General features: G+C 42.3%; 1 protein-coding gene across 1 annotated transcript; it reads right to left on the bottom strand.

The window, feature by feature from the left end:
- Nucleotides 1-5101: 5101 nt before the first annotated feature.
- Nucleotides 5102-20886, bottom strand: znf1035 (zinc finger protein 1035). Its single transcript, XM_077598028.1, has 3 exons — nt 20290-20886; nt 15364-15425; nt 5102-13772 (listed from the first exon to the last, which is right to left on the bottom strand). The coding sequence occupies exon 3, from the start codon at nt 13736-13738 to the stop codon at nt 5654-5656; it is 8085 nt and encodes a 2694-aa protein (XP_077454154.1). The 5' UTR covers nt 13739-13772; nt 15364-15425; nt 20290-20886; the 3' UTR covers nt 5102-5653.
- Nucleotides 20887-21269: the final 383 nt, after the last annotated feature.

Genomic DNA, 21269 nt, shown 5'->3' with positions numbered 1-21269 from the left:
CATGAAGACGAGCACACGCAATCACACTTATGGGGGTGTGAGTTAGATCACCTGACGAAGACTTGATACCCGAAGAAAACCCACACATGCAAAGTACAAACTATAGGTTGGAGCCCTGGATTGAGCCCTCGATCGCAGAACAGTGAGCCGGGCGTGCTAACCACTAATACACCGTGCTCTGGTCTGAGATCCTAGCCATTTTCGCACTGGCGGCAGCCCAGTGGGAAAAGGATGTGCAAAGTGACGACAGGAAGGAACTCCTGTAGTGTTGATGTAACCGTAGGCAGGAAAACAGCGGTGTTGCACAAGGATTTTTTGGATTTTAACGAGGAGGAAGAGACTGGGAATAGGTTAATGTCAATTTTAAAGTACTACAGTTCCACAACAACATATCCTTTAGCTTAGCAGAGGTGTAAGAGCACATTTGAGCTGAGGAACCTTACAGAAACCCCATTAATCATCTGCCATGAATTGTTTGTATCTGTCAGCTCAGTAAGATATCACTAAGCCAGCAACTCCGCTATTGGACATGCTCTGAATTTCAAGAGGTGCCCCCTCCCTGGAGATTTACGCAATGTACCACCCGACCTGGAATGTCCATGAACTCTCACTCCCACCGGGATCACCCCTTCCACATAAACAATGAATGGGTTTCCGCATGGCCAACGGTGCGATTCTACCGGTCGTCTGAAAAATACCCTTAGACTGCAATTCTTGGTGCAGAAAATCTTTGTGTAAACATTCACGCTGCCATTTTCTATTTTATCTTGCTTTTAACGCAACACTCAAGACTAAAACATGGAGCCCAAGTGCCTCCCACCGGGTCTGCGGAGAGGAACCATAATTTTTGGAGCACAGTAGCATACAATAAACGGCATGGACCTTTTAAAAACATAGAAGCCTAATAATGCTACAAGCGGGACTGTAAAGGTGTATCATGATTTATTGTCGCAAAACATCATTGCGGGGACATGCTCTGAATTTCCTTGAAGTTCCTTCCGTTGTACTTGCATTGTATCTATATTTGCTCCATTGCTGCGTTTTGTCAATCGAGTTGAATTAAGTCCACTGCTGCAACAGTGAAGGTGAAGGCAAACAAAAAAGGGCCTAAATCAGCTTGTATTTCAAGGATCCTATGAATGGGGTCACCTATGTTAAAGTATCATGACTCAGTAATAACAACAACATAAATGACTGACCTTAATGGAATTTACAGTGTTCGAACGGCATGTACAAGTAACATTATCGCTAGAGATAATGAAGCGAGTATGGAGAAACAAGTCAACTGTACTGCTTCTCTGTTATTCGGTCTGTTTTTGCTTTGTGTAGCTTCCATTTTACTCCCTGCATCAGGCTCCTTATCGTTGGCGCCTCCTCCTACCCGATGGTGGGAGGGAAGTGCTGTTGTGCAGAACCTGCAGCTACAGAAGGGAGAGATTCCTCCCTGTACCATTGAGACAAAAGGCTGACGTGTGGCCTTCAAGCAAGGAGACGCGCTCAGCGTCTCCAATACATTTTCCACAAAGACTAATTTGGTTCATCCCTCGTACCATGATTTGTTGCCTCAAAAAATATTTTTAGAAATGGTTTGGTTTTCTATCAGCAAGGAACTGGTCACCATATAAAAACAGTGCGTCATTACACAAGCTTTACGTACTGGTGCAGTATACTTTGAGTCAGACGAGATGAATATTTTGCGCCCAGGGCAAGAGAGAGATGTAGAATATGTCGAGGCACCGAAATGGTGTCGCAAAGGACATCCCGGTGGGTTAGAGCCAGGCAATAAACTTAAAAGGCCTACACTTAAGGCAATTTGGGTTAAAAATTGAGGTCTGCCAGTAAACCAGGATTTGACACTGATAAATCGAAAAGAGCAGTGTTAACGCTTTCAAGAGCAAGAAACAGAGGTGGAAGTCCCGAAGTGTTAAAAATTGAGTTCTGCCAGTAAACCAGGATTTGACACAGACAAATCGAAAAGGGCAGAGTTTTAACGCTTTCAAGAGCAAGAAGTAGAGGTGGAAGTCCCAAAATGCACAATATGAGAGAATGCTTGCTGCTTGACACGCAGCAATAAGGAGCGTTGAGCAGGAGATAAAAAGGGCAAAAAACTCTGTTCGAGCTCAAACGCCAAGTCGAATTCTTGTCACAGCATGGGGGCTTATGTGTTCATTGGTAAAATGTAAGCATATAAGAAAGAAAGCCATGGTGCGACTACCAATATTGAATGGTGCCTGCAACTCTTCTGGAGGTTTAGAGTTGGGCTCTAATGGTTCCCTCCCCATTTCTGCACCCCAATCCCTCCCAAAACTGCACTTAGACAATCAAACTGAGATGTGTTGACTGGAATGTCAATCACCCCAACAAGTTTGCCAGGATACTACAATGCACCCATGTGTCATGTCTGTTATTGGTGGATCCCTTGGCTCCTGCACCCATGCAAAATGCACCCCAGCCACTAATGGAATATGAATGACGTAGTGATCATTTTCAAGTGACTTTCATGGCCCTGGGAGTGTCGCCTGGCCATTGGGTGGGAAGGGGACCCCCTATGCTACCTGTGTCTCCCCACCTCAACCTGCGCTCCTGGCAAGTGACATCTATCCATCCGAGCCTTGGTTAGCCTTTGTGTTCTCCCCAAACCCATATCACCACCAGGCCTCAACAGCCAACCTTACCTGGGCTGCTGTTCCCTAAACCACTGAATTTAAGCATATTACTTAGTGAAAGACACAAATGAGGATTCTCAGTAGCGGTGAGCCAAGAGAGATCAGTGCTCAGCAGTGGACCCAGAAAACATGGTTATTGGAATGCTGCTCAGCCTGGTACTGCCAGGGATTGTCCGTTGACTAGTATTGTGGCATATCTTCTTTGTACCAGACTATAAATGATTGTTTTGGCCTAGGTTTGTGGCATAGCGACCAAGTCTGTCCGTGTCCAGCAACGGGTTGACGAATATCCGTCACAACAGACTTGGAAAGCAGCTCTGGTCAGACTCAATGTTACTTGCCTTCCCTGCAAACTAATGTAACCAGTCTATGTAAAATGCTACTTTTCAGTACTAAAGTGAGCACCACAAGAAATAGTCTGTCACTATCATTAGTTTGTAGAGAGTAGTAGTGGCCTGTGAACGTTTGCCCTATTTTTTTTATATACAGGAATCGGTGGTACTGGAACTATGATCAATGGATCCAAATCCAATACTACCCAATCCGCCAAAACTGGCCAGATCAGGGGCCGATACTCATACTGAGTATGGGATTGGGAAATCACTGGCTCCTATTGTGGATGTGGAGCAGAATTACTTTGAATGACACTTTGTGAGCCAGGACATTCACCCCTAGGAAATTTCGCCATGTGAATTATGTGCCGTTTCTGGGCCCTCTCATGAAAGTATCCTCAAAACGATGTCTTTGATCAAAATGAGTGTAGAGTCGTGACCGGACGATTCCCCGAAAGACGTTTGGCCGACGGACGTTTGGCCGACGGACAGTTCGCGGAACGGACGTTTCGCCGAAGCGCTCGCCCCGGCCATGGATCGTGTGTGTACATGTGTTTCAACCTCGGCCCGCGGGCCATATACGGCCCGGCCCGTTACAGATAACATTCATTTAGGAATAACAAGGACATGTACTTCCCCCCACTGGACATATTTCTAAATACAAGTATGTACTACAATGTGCTGCCAATTTTTTATATTTTTTATTTTATCCTTGCGTTTAAAGTAGTAGCCATTTGGACACGCAATGTAATTTATCAAAGCTGGGGATTGATGTCTGACACAGAAAAAACAACACTAGAAGACTTATGTGAAATTCTAATGCCTTGAACAGACTAGCGGGCTTAGAGAACAATACCTGAAAATGCCATGGAACACACTTTTACTTCGAGTTTAATTTTAAATAATTTCCCATTATTTTAGGAAATATATATTCAAAATGATTTGCTGAGAACCTTAATTCAAAGATTAATCTCAACATTTTCTATGCTGGTGTAAATTTTCTGGAGTAGGATTTCTAGATTTATAATTTCATTACAGTAGTACTTACTGTTACTACTACTTTATTTTCTCTATTTCTTGTGTCACGTACTGTTCTGCGTGATCTCCAAATGGCTACTACTTTAAACGCAAGGATAAAATAAAAAATATAAAAAATTGGCAGCACATTGTATTACATACTTGTATTTAGACATATGTCCAGCGGGGGGCAGTACATGCCCTTGCTATTCCTAAATGAATGTTATCTGTAACGGGCCGTATATGGCCCACGGGCCGAGGTTGAAAAACATGTACACACACGATCCGGGGGCGGGGCGAGCGCTTCGGCGAAACGTCCGTTCCGCAAACTGTCCGACGCCCAAACGTCCGTCGGCGAAACGTCAGTCGGCAAAACGTCTTTCGGCGAATCGTTCGAGCACCGTGTAGAGTGGCTTTAAAGCCATGCTGTCATCGGTTTCTATCAACAGTCCAGTCGTACAAACGACGCTTTACGCTGTAAATAGAAATGCCTATGTGACATAATCTTGGCAAACCTTTTCAAAGTCACAACCGCTACAACATGTACATTTAAGATAATTGGAAATGCTACTAACTTACCGTTGTGGGTTCACAAAGCAAAGAAATAGAAGGCATTCACGTCTCAGAAATGTTGAGCATTCAAGTGCGTTTGATTTTTTTCCTTAGGGTATTCTACATTGAGTAGATTTTCCAAGGAGTTAAAAAGAAAATATAGCTTGTCTTCCAACCCAGATGGCTTTAGGGCTTAAAAGGCATCTGGGTCGGAAGAGAAGAAGCCATATATTCAGAATCCGACTGTTTGCAATGAAAAGCAAAAATGACCAACTGCAATAGCTTGTAAAAGGACATTCTGGGAATTTTGAATGCTTCTTTTCTGAACGAAGTTGAATACCAACTGTTATAAAAATAATGCAATTATTTTTTTATTACAATAGATTTTAAAAATATATTTTACATTTTTTGGACCACCGTTATAACGAAAATGTGGCAATATGTATTTCTACGAACTGTAGCGGTAAGCCCAATAAGGTTGACCACAATCAAGAAAGAACTTGTGTGAACTATTTGGTCAAATGAAGCAACAAATTTCATGTGAAATCCACTTTTATTTTTCTTCACCTGCCCGAAAATAGTTCAGGTTTTCCAGTTAAATCTATTAATGCACATGTTCAGGTCATATTTACAAAGTGTTGCCAATACTGTGAAACCCGTTTAAGGTTTTCCTAATTTTTTATGAACAAATAAACAAACAGAAATCACAGAAGTATTGACAAGCAATAAAAATAAAATAAAAAAAGACAACCCATAAAATGACCTCATAGTATAGAACAGACTTTAAACAACTTCCAAAACCTTGAAAATGTAGCATAAAAATATTGAATCCTTGTACAACGAAGATTCTTTACGGAACGTTTTTTGGTAGTTATGTACAATTTTACAGTTCAACATGTACGAATATACAAACAAAAGGCATCAAAAACATTACGTTTTTGTATTCGATTCAAAGTCCAAAACTAGAATCTATCTTTAGAAGATCGGTGGCGACCGACACTAACCTAATGTTTTTGGAGTAGCCGCCCACTATGAGTAAATTGTTGGAGTATTTTGTAGCTTTGAACCGGCCATTTTTGGGGATCGCTAAGCATGCGTTTTCTGATGCTCTGCCAGCAGGTTAGGAAAGGCAAAGGCTTTGTCGCATTCGGCGCATTCATACACAATTTGGCCAATGTGGCTTTCTTGATGGTGTTGAAGTTGATTAGCATACGCGAATGACTTGTAGCACATATCACAGCGGTACTGTCTGATTTGTTGTTCAGCATGTATTCGCATGTGTGATGACAGATCTTGGAGTGTGTTGAAATTTAAAAAACACTGGGAGCATTTCAGACTGTTTTGCGGTGGTGCCGGCTGAGCATGATTCATATGCACCATTTGTTCGTGGTTTTGAAGGGTATGCTTGTAGGCAAAGACTTTGGGGCAGTACTTACATTTGAATTGCTCATTTAAGTGCACTTTGTTTTGATGTTCCAAGAGGACGCTTTTCGAAAAGAATTGCTTTGTGCAAATGCTGCAATGGTACAAATCCTCTCCGGTGACGTCAATTTCTTCTTCCTCGCCAACGTCATTCTGGTTGGATTCTGCAGCCCGCTTTCCAAGATTTAAACGCGTGTTTGGGGATTTGACTGGATCTGAAGAGCTGTGAAAAGCGCCACTTCCTTTGAATTTCTTGTCACACATCTTGCGTTGCAATTGGGAAAATGATGACTGATGCCTCTGCTCATGGTCTTCCAGCTCGCGTTTGGCAGAAAAACTCATTTTACATATTTTGCAATTTAGCCTATTTGCAGAATGCACAGAAAAATGGGAAATCAAATCGGTGACCTTAATAAAACTACATCCGCAAGTGGGACATTTGTAAGTTTGGGCATTCTTTCCTGGTACAATCGTCTCATTTTCATGGGTCTTCATGTGGCTGATGAAATGCTCGAGTGTGGGAAAGGTAATAGTGCCGCAATTACAGAAATATTCGGTCTCAGTCGTTGCATCACGATGTATGACAGTGTGCTTTTTCAGGTGGGATGAGTGGAGAAAATGCCTGTCGCAATCAGGACAGGAATACGGCCGATCCCTAGAGGCCTTACAACCGTGCTCAGAGAAGTCCATTGAGTCGGTGAAGCTTTCGTTACATAAAGGACAATTGTATTGCAGGTTTGGTTTTGTGCTACTTTCGGAGAGGGGAGTAGACTTTTCAGGCAAAGGTGCGTTGCGATCAATTGACATGGTATGTTCTTTTCTATGCTCAGCTCTGCTACTCTTGGAGGGAAACACTTGATTGCATATGTCACATGGAAAGTTTTCTTCCCGGTGATTAGACATGTGCTCCGCTAGCTGGGAAGCTCCAGAGAAGCTAAGCTGACATTTGGAGCAACGGTAAGGACGACTCTTGCCGTGGGTGTGTTTGTGTTTCCGCAAGGCAAAGAGCGAAACAAAGCCCCTTCCGCACACCTGACACTGCAACTCAGACTTGTGCATCCGTTTGTGCTGTTCCAACTGGGCTGCCTGGAAAAAACATCTGCCGCATTCCGCGCATTCGTGAGGTTTTACCCCGAGGTGACATTTTTGGTGATCTTCTAGATTTTCTGATGTTGGGAATGTCTTTCCACACACATGGCATGGAAAGTAAGGTGCAGAGTCACTGTCGTCACTACTATTCCATTCATCCTCACAATTTTCGCTCGCCACATTGCTCTCAGAGTTCTTTTGCTCCTTCAGGTGCCAGGATTTGTAGTGTCTTCGGAGAGATTTCTTGGAAGCGTAGGTCTTTTCACAGAAACGACATGGATGCAGTTGTTCGCGATGCTCTTCACTGTGATGATTGCCTAGAGATTGCCTAGACCAAAACCTGTAACCACACTGACTACAAGCAAATGGTCTGTTTGAGTCATGGTAGGATTTGTGGATTTCAAAATCAGATACCGTGAAAAATGACTTGGAACATTCAGGACAAGAGAATGACTTAGTTAACCCATGAGACCTCAAGTGTTTTTCCATTTCTACAAGATTGTGAAAAACACGTCTACATTTTACACAGGCAGTGCGTCTATGGGCTTGTTCCTCTCTACCGTGCTCTTCCAGATGACTGATGAGCATCAATCCATCAGTGAAGCTCAAATCACACTCGGAACATTGGTACTGTGTTACTTTTTCTTCGTTTTTAATGCCTGATCTTTGATCTTGATCTACTGTTTGATCCTGATCTTTGTCTGGGTTTTGCGGAGACTCCTGTGAATCCTCTATGCTGGAGATGTTTTCTTGCAAGACTCCAGTGTCTGTTTCTGACACCAGAACAGAGTCGGGCAATGTCAGATTAAGGTGTGCGTTGACAGGCGTTTTCTGAGCCGCATTCTTTTCAGTGTAATATCCATGCCTGCATTTCCTGTTGTGGTTGCGAAAAAGATTTTTATTCCAGAAGCCTTTCTCGCATGTTTTACATTTGTAAGGGGTGACTTTTGAATGTATACGACAATGACCCTTGAGTCCAGCTTTATTTTCAAAGGAAATATTGCAGATTGAACAAAGGAAGGATTCTGAAACTTCGCCAACAAGTTCGGTGTCGAGTTTGCATGTCAAATTAGAGCCATCGCTTGGCTGTTGGTCAGGCCTATCCTCTTCATCGGTTGGCAGTTCGGCGAGATGATGTTGAAGAGGAGCTGTAGACACTGGTATATCCATTGTTTCCATTTTGTGTGCAGCCAAAAAATGTTCCTGGAGCTGGGAAAATAACGAAAAACGCAGAGAACAGTATGCACAGGAAAAGCCGATTTTAGGTCTTAGAGGATTTTCTTCTGGCTTGGAGGACTGGGGTGACGTCGAAGGGCAAGATATTTGATGAGCCTTAAGTTCGTGTTGGGGGAACGCTACGTTACATGTTTTACAAAGTCTGACCTTGCACTTTAGCCTGTGACGTTTCAAATAGTCCTTCCGGATAAATCGCAGGCCACAATCGCATGCAAATGGTTTCTCACCCGTGTGCAACAGGAGATGATACTGTAACTGCCCATTGTGCGGAAACACACGGAAGCAATAACCGCAAGAATATTTCCGTTTTTTTTTCGAGGAAAGCTGGAGCTTGGATCGAACTTCTTCATTGTGTGTCTGGCTAACGTTTTGTGATGACAAATTATTGTGCAGTGGAGTAGAATTTAGTTTCTGGTATTTTTTTTTGCAGTTTTTAGTCTTCTTGTGGAATTTCAGAGATTTTTCATGGGTAAACGCAGCACCACAATATTGGCACCTAAACAATTTAATGGTATGAAATAGTGTGAAATGGCGGGAGAGTGTAGACTGAGTTGGGAAGCTCTTGGAACAAACGTTACACTCAAATCGTTCTTGTAATTTCATTGATTGACTGGCATTACAGCTTTTCCAGCCTTTACTAACATCATCCAAGCTGATTTTGGGAATGCATATTTGCAACTGCTTTCTTTTTCCTTTACAATGACCATGGTGCACTTTGAGATAATCATACCGCGAAAAGCAGCTACCACATGTTTTGCAGCGATAAGGATTCACTTCATTATGAGTCAAAATATGACGCCGCAGGCTTCGTGCTTTCACAAATGTCTTTGTGCAGAATTTACATTTGTATTCATCCTTAGATTTTTCTATTGATATCTGTGCTTCCTCTGCGGCAGTAGGCATATCGGTCAATTCCATTGAAACCTCTTTTGAAGCCTTCTTTGATTCCTCTTGCTTGGAAACATCATGGCAGCGCTCCTCATGCTGCAAATGCAATGAAATGGTTGAAAATCGCTCACCGCATTTTTTGCATGGATACGGTTGTATGCCGGTATGTGAAACGCTGTGTTTTAACAGCATTGACCTGAACTTGAAGCTCCTTGGACAGTATGAACACTTCAGTGGAAGCATCTCTGGTGCACTGAATTGGGAAGGCCTTTCAGAGACCTTCTGACTTTCCTCTTGACTGGTTTGACAGGCGTCGTTGTTTGAAGGTGAGGTACTATTGGGTTCTGAACTCTCTACTGAGCACTTCTTCTTGTGAAGATAAAATTTACTTTTGCCAAAGTACATCCCACAATAGGAGCAGAGACGCAAAGTATTTAACAGGTGGCCCTTTGTATGGACCATTAGATGTGCTTTCTTGTTAAAGGTTCGGGAACAAATTGTACACTGATGCTTCTCGGGTTTGGGAGACATTTCATTTTCATCTGGCCCACAACTTTTCTCGTGAATTATCAAGTTTGTTTTTAGGCAGAAAGTTTTCCCGCACTTAACACAGCAATGAGGTTTTTCACCTGTATGTTTGAACATGTGAAGAAGCAAATAACGTCGGGCTTTGAAAGTCTGATTGCAATATGGACACGTCTGACCTGAAGATATGTGTTCTAGACTGTGTTTCCTTATTAAATGGATATCATCAAATTCCTGTTGGCAAAGAGGACAGGCTATTGTCTTTGGTTCACTTGGGTTTTGTGAAGCTGTCAAGGTCTTCAATGTTTCCTCATTTAACACAGGTGCTTTTCCTTCCCTTTTGTGTAGTTTCAGATGATTGAGAAGTTCTGCGGTATTCAACAATTTCTTGCAGGTAGGGCATGGGACCCTTTTCCCTTTATGATATAATTTGATGTGGTGTACAAGATTTCTTGAATTTGGAAGAATCTTTTTGCAAAGCGTGCATGGTACACTCTGATGGACAACCTTGTGGCTCCTAAGGTAGACTTGTTTCTTGAACTCTCTTCCACAGTCCAGACAGAGGTATGGCCTTTCACCTTTATGACACCTTTCATGCAACTTTAATGACAATTCCGTGTTGCAGTTTTTATCACAAAACCGACAGCGGAGGGGCGTCTGCTGATCTGATTTCACATGGCTCTCGGTCTCATCAGTATTTGCCATCCCGAAAGATGTCAAAAGTTGTGTCTCGTGGTCGATCATTTTTCCTGTGCCTTCAGACTCGTGTTCTTTTACATGTTCGGAGAGACCAGATTCTTTCTCGAAAACTGCTGGGCAGGCATCACATTTGTAAGAGTCTTGAGTTTTAGGGATTGCTAATTCGGATTTCTCCTGCTTGTTTTCCAAGGCCACGTTTTTCTGTCCCTCGGTCTTCACCTCTGATTTTACCTTCTCTTTTGATACTTCCCAAAAGGTTCTTTTGAGGCATACATATCTGATATGTTTGTACCAACTATTTCCCTGAGTAAATAAAACATGGCAACGTGGACACTTGAATTTATTGCCAAATGTTTTCTTATTACGACAAGCTACTCTTGCGCAATCACGTAAATGTCTAGCTCTGTTGTAGAAGTGCATGAAAAGTCGCGGACAGAGAGGACATTTATATTTACGCCTCATCTCATTTTCCTCAACAGGTACATCTAAATGCGCCAGAGTGCTTCTTTTCGCTAGTTTCATAGTTGTCTGGTTTTGCCAGACACCTGGAGGATGCCCTTTGTGCATGTTGTAAACATGCTTCTTGACTCGCCACGGAGAAGCGTATTGTCTGCCACAATAGACACAGATGTTAGCTGTGCAGATGTCGAACAAATTCACAAAACACTGTGGCAAATTTTCAGCCTGTGTCATGTCCATGGCATCTATTTGTAGTGTTGATGGTCTACTTTCATCTTTTACTACCTCGAAAACTTTGCGGACAATTGATAACACATCTGGATTTTCCGTTTTCAGTTTCTTGCACATTCCGGTTTTGTTCTTGTGCCTATTTAATGAACTCTTCTGTGCGAAATACATGTTACACTCATCGCACTTAAAAGGTGTTTTGCCAGTGTGAAGACGCATATGTGCCAGATACTGAATTATTTTTGAAAATTTCTTATTGCAAAAGCTGCAACGATGACATTGTCTTTTTCCATGAGCAGAAGCAAGTTGTTGAAGCTCTTGGGGTTTGTTGCTCACATGCTTATCAGAAAGTCCATTGCTTATTAGGTATTGATTGGATTGCTGAGAATATTGGAAAATTTGATCTGAATGTTCACAGTGGTAATGTTCAATTAGATGATCGGCCCTGTGGGTTATTTGCTGGCAAACTGCACACTGGTATAAACTACTTAATGCAGGCTCCATTTTTTTAATAATTACAACAGGCTGTAGGCGCTTTCTCATCTGTAATGAGGATTTTACAGTGCAATCTTGCTCCTGTGACTCATTCTTCATGTTGGAGTTTGACTGGACAATAGATTTTTCAATGGGAGGTTCACCAGACTGCTCGATGAGTATCAACTTGTCTTTCTCTGAAGTGTCCATTACATCAGAAAACACCTTTACATTTTCATCAGTGCACAGTGTTTGCTCTTGTGCTGAAGGAAATTGACTTTGATCACGTGACTTTTCATGACACTGAGGAGAGGTTTCCCCAGAATCTTCATCCTTGCTGGAACAGCATTCATTAGTCAAATTGGTCTTCTGAGAGAAGGATTTTAAATCATTTGAAGCGCTGTGTTCATTCTCAGCATGCAAATCCAAGATAGAATTATCAATAGTTTCACTACTACAATTTTCATCTTGAGAGGTCTGATTCTCCTTGTGGAATTCCATCATTGCTTTTTTGTCACAAATATTCGTGTCTGCACTTGAGCAGGACTCTTCTGGCCAGCTCAAAGTAATCTCATTATCTGGTTTCTTATTGTCCCTTCCAAGGTCATCACTGGTCAAACTACTGTCTGTTGGAGTACTTGAATTTTGAGAGGGGCCTGAATCAAGACGCAAACTTAGCTCGTCACTGGTAACAGTCAAATGACCATCACATATTGGAGCAGAACTACATATACTGTCCAGAACCACATTTTGAGATGGCTGATCTTTTAATAACTGTACACAGGAACCAATATCCTGGCTATTGGCCAATAGCATATTTGAACATTCTGCCAGTTCACTAACAACATTATTACACTCTGACTCAGGAGCATCTGAGAATTGAGGGTTGTCAGGCTTCATTTCATTTTCCTCACATTGAACTTCCATTTCTGACAGGGGGATGTCTATTTCCATGCTTTCATCTTGACTGCAGAAGACTTTGATATTTGTTTCCTTTGGTACATTGAATGGTTCCTCACCCAGCAAATCCAATTCATTTTCTTCCATTTGGTTGACAGCTCCGTAAGTGTCCTCAACATTTGTCAAGTTTATTTCTTGCTTTTCAACGGCATGAGAGTTATTATAGCGGGCTTCTTTTTCAATTGGGCACGATTCATTAATTTCCTCTTCTTTCTCCAATTCCTTGTCCCCATCTTCCACCTTTGCAAATGACGATTTTGTATGTTCCGGTGTTACATTTTCATGCTCCATATGATCAGGGTCATCCTCTGTGCCACTACGGTTTTCATTGTCACTGATTGATATGTCTGAATAGTCTTCTCCAATTAAGTCCTTTGCAACACTTGACATTTCTCCTTGAATTGGAAGTCCCTCTTCATCATTAGAATCCTTAATGCTCCCGCTCTCGGTTGTTGGAATATCTGAGAATTCTTGATTGTATTCCGTGTTATAAGTCCCATTTTTCTCTGAACCTTGGTTCGCATCTGGGAGACATTCAGTTAGATTTTCTCTGTCTATGTATTTTTGTGAACCCTGAGAGATATCATTAATCTCGTTTGAAAAAGTCACATTTTCAGGGTGGGAGATAAGCCATTCGGACGGACTTCGTTTCGTCAAAGAATCAGATTTAGACTTCTGATTTGGAGTAGTCATGAATTTACAAGGCGGTCTGGTTTCATTTGCATCTCTGTCTGAACAACTACTGACATCTGAATAGTCTTCAAGAAGTGATGAAGCTAATAGTTCACAGTTTTGCTTAAGTCCTTGTAACTCCACTGAATAGGATGAAGGCAAAGGTCCAGACGAAGATAATCCATTTGTAGCTATATCATTAACATCAGTACCTTCACATCTCAATGAGGTATCCTTTAGTATGAGTTCCTCATCGGGTTCCCAAGGGGATTCTCTATAAAAGCTTTCATAAGCACAATCAGAAGTGGAGTTTCCCACACTTGAGTAAAAGTTTGTATCGAATGTGGAGTCTGTTGCAGGGGGATCATGTGAACCTGTGGAGTTGGAGAACTCATGCTGTCCCACGAAGGTTTCTATATGCTGGGCAAGACTTCCTTCTGGTTCTGATGTCCTCAAAGCCTTTGATTCTGGTGACAATGGTGTGATATTTTGAAGATACGTATCCCACTCATGAGCCATTATCCTCTACAATTCTGGGATTTGCCTGTTATCCCTAGAATAAAAAGCATGACATAATATAAATAGAATAGCATTAAGACAACAATCTAGTACTACACTTTCAGCTTGCCCCATGAGGATACACCACAGCAAATCAACTTTTCCACTTCACCCTGTCCTTTGCATCCTCCTTACACACACCTGATACTTTCTCCAGTTCTTCCACCCTTGCTGCACTGTTCTCTTCCTTTCCAAATTCTCTATCAGACTGTGTTGTTGACCTTGTGTACTTGAATTCCTCTACCTTCTTTAAATCCATTACTTGAAACTTCACCGGTCTTCCTGGGATCTTCTCCTGAACTACTCAGACATAGTTCTCTGCCACTTCAGAATTCCTCATGTAGTGACCACAGTTGCTCTCTAGGTCCTCAGTCATAGGCTCTTTAGATCTCCAAAGACACAATGAAGGCCCCTTTGAACTTCCCTGTACTTCTCCATTACTAGCCTCAAAGCAAACGCATAATTTTTCGTACCCTTCCTCGACATTAAAACATGCTGCTGCTCACAAATATTTCTGCCCATAGTCTAGCTTGGTTGTCGGCAACCATAGGTTCTGGAGCTGCATGGGGCTCTTTAGCACTGCATTAGTGGCTCCCTGGAACATTTTCAAGTGTTTGAAAATGGGAGAGAGACATAATTTTTGCTGTAATATGGTTTTTGTAGGAGACAAACATTCGTAATGTTTTCCAGTGCTCTAAGAATGTGCAGAACGAATTTAAATGTCAACATTTCTGTCAACGAAGATTTTCGTCTTAGCCTGTGACACGCTGCCATCAGCAGGGTGGGATGCTAGGCAGGTCACTGTTGTAAACAAACCAGCGACTATGTGATGGGCCATGGATCCATGGGGAAGAATTTAAAAATCGAAAAACAAAGGATTTGATGTTTCTTGGACTGAATCATTTGCATTGATTGCCAATGCAGAAGGATTGCCTAAATGTTTGCTTTGTAGCAAGACATTGTCAAATAACATAGTCACGTGGAAAGACATTTCCAGGTAACGGTAAGGCATGCTACATTTGCAGCTGAGTACCCAGTTGGCTTTTAAGGCTTTTAAATTTTTGCAGCTCCAGACATATTTGTATTTTTTTTCATCCAACATTTTGGGTTCCCGACCCCTGGTCTAGCCTCAACCACCTTCTCCCATAACATTGTATGTATGACTCAATAGCTTTATACCCCTATACGTTCCACAACTCTGTACGTCTCCTGTTTTCTTGAAGATGGGCACCAGAACACTTCTCCCCAATTCCTCTGGAATCTTCTTTCCTTCTAGCTTTGTATTAAACAATTCTGTTAAAAAAAACTACCGCTACCACTGCTCAAGATTTCCATACCTCCACATGTCATCTGGGCCAAACGCCTTTGTTTTTTTCTTCATCCTCTTCGTTGCCTGTCTAACTTGAGATTTGCTCATCTTTGTCACTTCCTGGCCCATTACAGGTGCTCCTCCTACACTTAGTTCTCTCTCATTTTCCTCATTTAATTTCTCAAAATAATTATCTTTCTACCACACTACTGGCCCCTGTCAACACCTTTGCATCCTTGTCCTACTCACGTTAATGAACATGATTAATAAATCCCACCTTTTCTTGAGTGTAGGATGACTCGGGGGTTTTCGGGAAAGGAGTCACATCTGAAAGGAACTCTGAAAAGAAAGCAAAACAACAATTTAGTAACTGCAACAGATCCAGTATCTATCACTACTGATCCCTAACATAAGAACTATACACTATAATGGAAAAGAGGAAAATGTACAAGTTACACAGTCTCGTCTTCATGTGATTAAACTGTGAAGTAACCAAACTTCAATTTTAAAGACCTGAGACAAAACAGATTAAGATGAAATTATTTTTGAAGATTAACTTACCTCTTCCTATCCTATTGGTTGTTAGGTATATCCCATTCCAGGAGGCACCCAAAGCAATATAATCGAGCCATCTCATCTGGCCCCAGAACCAGCAGCAGCAACACTACTCTGAGCCCCTTCCGAAACAAAATCCCCATCCAATTTCTCTGCAGCTGGCTCAGAAATTAGAAATCCAAACTGGTGAGACAGTTTCCGGTCACACTACAGGTTGTCAGCAATCCTCCTTTAGTAAGACATGGTTGTGGTAATGACCTTGTATGGGGCTGCATGAATGCTGCTGGGGAACTATATTTAATCTGACTGGTACCAGTACAAGGGCCACATAAATAATTATTTAGATTTTAAACATTCATTCAACATTTCATGCATTGAAAAGAGCATGTTCACAGGAGCCGTTGGAGAAACTGCCTGTCACCCAGGAACGACGCCGGTCCCCCAACCTGCAGGGACAGTCGATGAAATGCTGTCTGTCAGTGGCCTAGAACAATTCCCTAACCGACCGATGAGGGGAGATTGGAGAGGCAGGAGCACAAAAAGACACTCCAATCCACAACCCACTCACCAGCTTGGACTCCCCGATCTGGCTGAAAGCACAGTGGGACCTATATGACCCACAAAGACCAGCATAGAAACTGACCTCCCCGTGGAGAACAACCCCCCACTTCACGAGCAGCATGTTGGCCATAGCCAGGACCAAACGGGACAGTGCAAAGTAAGCAAGACTGGGGCCAGAGAGAGGGGGAAAGACTGAGAGAAGTCCACTGCTGTAGCTTTATTCTGTAGATCTTTGTCTACTGACATTTGACATAGTGACAGTTGTATGCTGACAAAGATGGTGAGACAGGAGACAGTGACTATTAGGGGCAATTAATGGGGGGTGATCACACCTACCAGATCACAAGTAATTATACAATGAAATCACGATGCTATACTCTTGTGTGCAATCGTTTTTGACTTTGTTGATGTGAATACTTTTGCAACAATGAAATACATGCATTCAATCTCTAAGCCGCTTATCCTCACAAGAGTCACAGGGGTTCTGGATCCATCCAGCGTTCACACCCGCATTCTGTTGTCATTCACGTCAGGCATTTCCTCAGTATAGCTCTAATATGCTGTTTCTTTGAGTATTGAGTGTTTTTGAGGGTTAACAGTGCTGCGAGCACACGGAAGTCAAATGCCTTGCCACTCCCCTGGGATGCTATGAAAGGATTTACCGTAATGCTTGGAATGCGCGGGGAGGGTATTTTTAGGGTGAACGCCCGCTGGGTTGATCGCAATAAGTAGCGCACCGGCAAGAAATCAAACCAGTCACTCAAGCGGCCAGAGCAATACAAAAATTGAATTTAGTGCAGACAAGGCGCACCGACCAATTGGGCCCAAGGACCATTTTAGAGAACATTTTAGACTTAAGCGCGCCCTATAGGTGCGAAAATACATTACTTTTGCAACCCACTGAATATTTAGATATACGATTTACTCTATCAGAGAGCAAATCTAAAAATGTGTATGTGCGTGGAACAAAGAAGGAAAGAGGGTATGTGGTGGTGACGTGCTACCATTTTGTCTCTCCAAAGATACGTGTAAATGACTCAGGACTGAAGGGGGAGGATAGGAATTGGAAAATTGATTGCACCTTACAGCAGACGGCAACAACAGACACAAATGGCCTTTTTCTATTGAGCTACTGCTTATACGGGACTTATGCTTATCAGTGAACATGCAGAGATGAACCCCCCCCCCCGACTGATGTAGCACCAAGTAAGTACGTCAAATTGTGGATGCAAAAAGAGCTGGTTCTCAAGGGCTCAACCTGAGTCCATTTTTTAAAAAAGCTGCCACTACAGCTGGACACCACGCGCAAAATTTCTAATGAGATTATTATAAATGTCGACTGCATGTCTCTCACGTGAGGCCAATTTCCATTGGGGTGGATGAGCGACTGCACACGTTTGGCAGCTGAGTAAACATAAACTTAAAATTACAGACGCTCCCCTACTTACGAACGAGTTAGGTTCCGAGCGATTGTTCATAAGTTGAATTTGTTTGTAAGTTGATTTAGTGCTATATTTTGTATTATAATTTATGTTTAAGGCCTATATAAGTATATTGAAGGTTTATATAAGTGCATTTGTATGTTTAAGGCTTGTATAAGTAACACGCATTGGTTTGTACTGAAAAAAACATTTAATAAAATGGAGAATATGTACAGTACTGTATAGAGAGAGAGAGAGAGATTTATGTATTAGAAACTGGCCGAGAGAAGCGATCTAACGACGATTGCAGAGTTTTCTTTTTTTTCCCCATCATAAATGATGCGGTAGCACTGTATGGCATCATTCAATTGATTTGCAAACTTTGTGCAACGTTCAATATTTGGGTCATGCTGCTCGATCTTTCTGTTTATAAATGGTACTGACGGTCGAACGATTCAAGTTGTATATGTGCAACGCTCACCACTCTCACGTGCATCAAGCTTCGTTATTATTGCCACTCGTTTCAAATGAAATGGCTTGCCTCTTCCTTGCAACTCCCTCAATAGAAGCCTTTCGCTTTTTACCAACCATATTCAATAATGGATGCAAGAGATATTTAATGATACAAATGAAAAAGGTTCTTGGCGCACTGGAGATACGTTCACGCACTTCCGCATTGCAACGAATTGGACAGAAGAAGGTAGAGTGGGTGAGCTGAGCCCTCACAGCGCCAGGCGTCGGTATTAGGGGCGGAAAGAAGCACTACTCGGGGAAAAAAATACAAAATCGAACTTACGAACATTTTTCATAAACGCAATTTGCAGACATGTTCGTATGTACCGTTGTTCGTAAGTCGTATGTTCGTAAGTAGGGGAGCGTCTGTATATTACGTTTGGTGAAATATTAATCCACCAAAGTTTGCCTTGGACGATCTTTTCATTTACACCGGTAATAACTTTCTTGGGTGAAAATGAAAGGCAATGAATAAAGCTGCATTTAGCACAGCTGCTACCCTGCTCAGGCCGGTTCTCGTGTCCACCTAGAGTGCACTGACCTTGGCTCCGGCATGACGGAGATGCTTCTTCTCCTTCTAGCCAATGGGAGGGCAGCAGAGTGCTAGGAGAGCAACTCTGGTATGGCAATTTCAAAATAAAATACAGGATGCTACAAGAGGATATTTGAATTTTTCAGATGTTGCGTTTCATTACTTGAAATTTCTTTCGTATCCTGAGACAAAATTTTACCGCTGGTGCTTTTCTTACCCCTAAAGAATTCCTATGTAGAGGTACCACAGTATAAGCCCATTTACCCACATCACCCTACACTGTTGACCCTAGGTACTTCAAGTCCTCTACCTTTTTTACATCTACTCCTTACAACTTCACTGTTTACCCCAGGACTTTCTCATTTACACACATGTATTTTGTTTTACTCCTGCTCATGTTCATTCCTCTCTTTTCTAGAGAACTATACTTCTCTGGGTTGTCCCCTACCAACTTCCTGGTCTCAATACAGATCACAATAGCATTTACAAACATTTTTATGAAAAAAAATATTTCAAAGTAAAATAAAAGATATTAATGAAGGTTCCAATTCATCTTAAAAACATGTATATGAGCAGTAGCTGTGGGAGGAAACAAAAATTGGCAAGAGGCAGGGTGGGTGACCGGGGAAATCTCTGGCTTTGTGACATCACCGAGTCTTATGCAAAACAGCCCAATATTGATAAAAGAGACGTTTTAATTTAGTATCCTGTCCAAATTAGTCAAAGTGTTTAGTCCACAATTGGTTCACCAATTTCGTCATACGCAGCTGGGTATGATGACAATTAGGCTTTTGTCGAGTCAATGATGATGACAAAGCCAATGTCTGATTATTATTATTACATATTTAGAGTATGCTACAAAACAGTGGCAACAAAATCAGGAGGGATAAAATGTGTACTGTGACACACATGCAACCTTTATGGAAGACTAGACAATGTGCCTCATTAGTGTATTAGATAGAAATGGGAGTCCATGTTTAGTTGTTTACACCCCAATATTGACTGGCCTGTCCAGGGTGGACTACACACTTCAGGAGCCTAATGGGGGTGAATTGCTTTGAAAATGGCTGGACAAAATAAAACAATAAAAATACAAATGGGCCAAAAATCATCAATATATTATGGACACCATGTTTAATATCATATTTATCGCATATTATTTAAACCCCTAGAAAGAAACAGCTTGTTAGATAGACAATGTCAGCCGTCTGGAGGCAACCCATTTGTTTTCCTTCATGTGATAACGGTTAAGACTACTGTTAATAAAATAATGTGCTTGAGTTTATATTTGGCAGAAAGCTAACAAGTGCCATTCGGCTGCCAAATGTCATCGTGCGTCGTGAAGCACATTAGGAGCTCACAGGCAGTCCGATTATTGGCCAACGGATTAATTTACACTTTGAATAACCTAGTAAACAATTTACATCAAAGCCACATTTAGACCACTTTCAGCAAGGCAGTGTTGCGACTCCCGTCCCGTTCTTGGTCCTCTAGCGGTGACACGTTTCGTGCATTGGGGGACGACTGGGATGGCTAACCATAGCGTTAGCCTAGCATGCTATTTAGCAATTAGATTTGAAGCACTTAACGGCGATCATAAATGTTGTAGACCGGTACATACCGGCTTAGTGCTGCGTTCCGTCCGCGAGTCCGTCGTTGTCTTACGTCTCGGAGTTATTGTGTTCTTTAAGTGCCGTTTTCCTTTTCGTCACAAAGGCTGACCTCTTCCTTGAGAGTGGGGTTACTTGATCAATAAAGTCTCGGGGAGACTAGTAAGGAGGAAGGGGGGCCGAGGGGGTTCTGCTCAAATGGATACCGTTCTTGATGAGACGCGAGACTACAAACACGCCCTTGGCTCGAGGATTTGTGGTAGATCATGACGTTCCTCCATTTTCTTTCCTTTCCCTTGGCGTATTTCTCAAACAATGTGCCGCAAATACGTACGTCGGACTAAGCGGGACCAATAACATGGTTGCAGGGAGTCGCGGAGAGCCCTCCCCTCTTCGCTCTATGGCGCGAATCATCCTCGACCGCTTCCGGTTCTCCATTGGTGCTCCTCGCAGCCGCAGTCGGTCCTACCTCCCTGGTGTTGTGGCTCTGCGGTGTGTGCTTGATACACTCTGCGCACCACGGTGAAGTCCTCATCGGTGTGTACGGGGGTCCCTTGTGTGGTCCCATACTTTCACGTTGATGTGCAGGTGATAGAACCACCGCTGGAGCGCCTGCTCCCCTACTGGAACCCGGTGACTCCCTGGTCCCTTAAGGGTTAATCGGTCGATTACCACCATTTTGTGAGCAGGATCCGCAACAAAATGGCGCAGGCTGACTTATAGAAGTTCCTTTGGGCAATCCCCCTAGTGGTGAAACAGGCTGAACATTTATTGGTATTTCAAGGACTAAGATACTAATAATTTACTATAAGACTGTAGGTAATTAGGTAAAGGGTGGTGAAATTTAGAATAAAGCATGGAGTACTTGGAAAAGTCTTATAAAACAGGCATTCTGGGCTGTTCAGCATAAATACCTGCTGTCAATCTTATATTTTCGTCAATAATAATAAGAGTGGGGCTGGTTTCTGCCACACAGGATATACTTTTTGAT

This window comes from Stigmatopora argus, chromosome 4 (genome assembly GCF_051989625.1).
Source record: "Stigmatopora argus isolate UIUO_Sarg chromosome 4, RoL_Sarg_1.0, whole genome shotgun sequence".
NCBI lineage: Eukaryota > Metazoa > Chordata > Actinopteri > Syngnathiformes > Syngnathidae > Stigmatopora > Stigmatopora argus.
The sequence above is the reverse complement of the archived record's forward strand: the minus strand, read 5'-3'. Positions and strand labels throughout refer to the sequence as shown.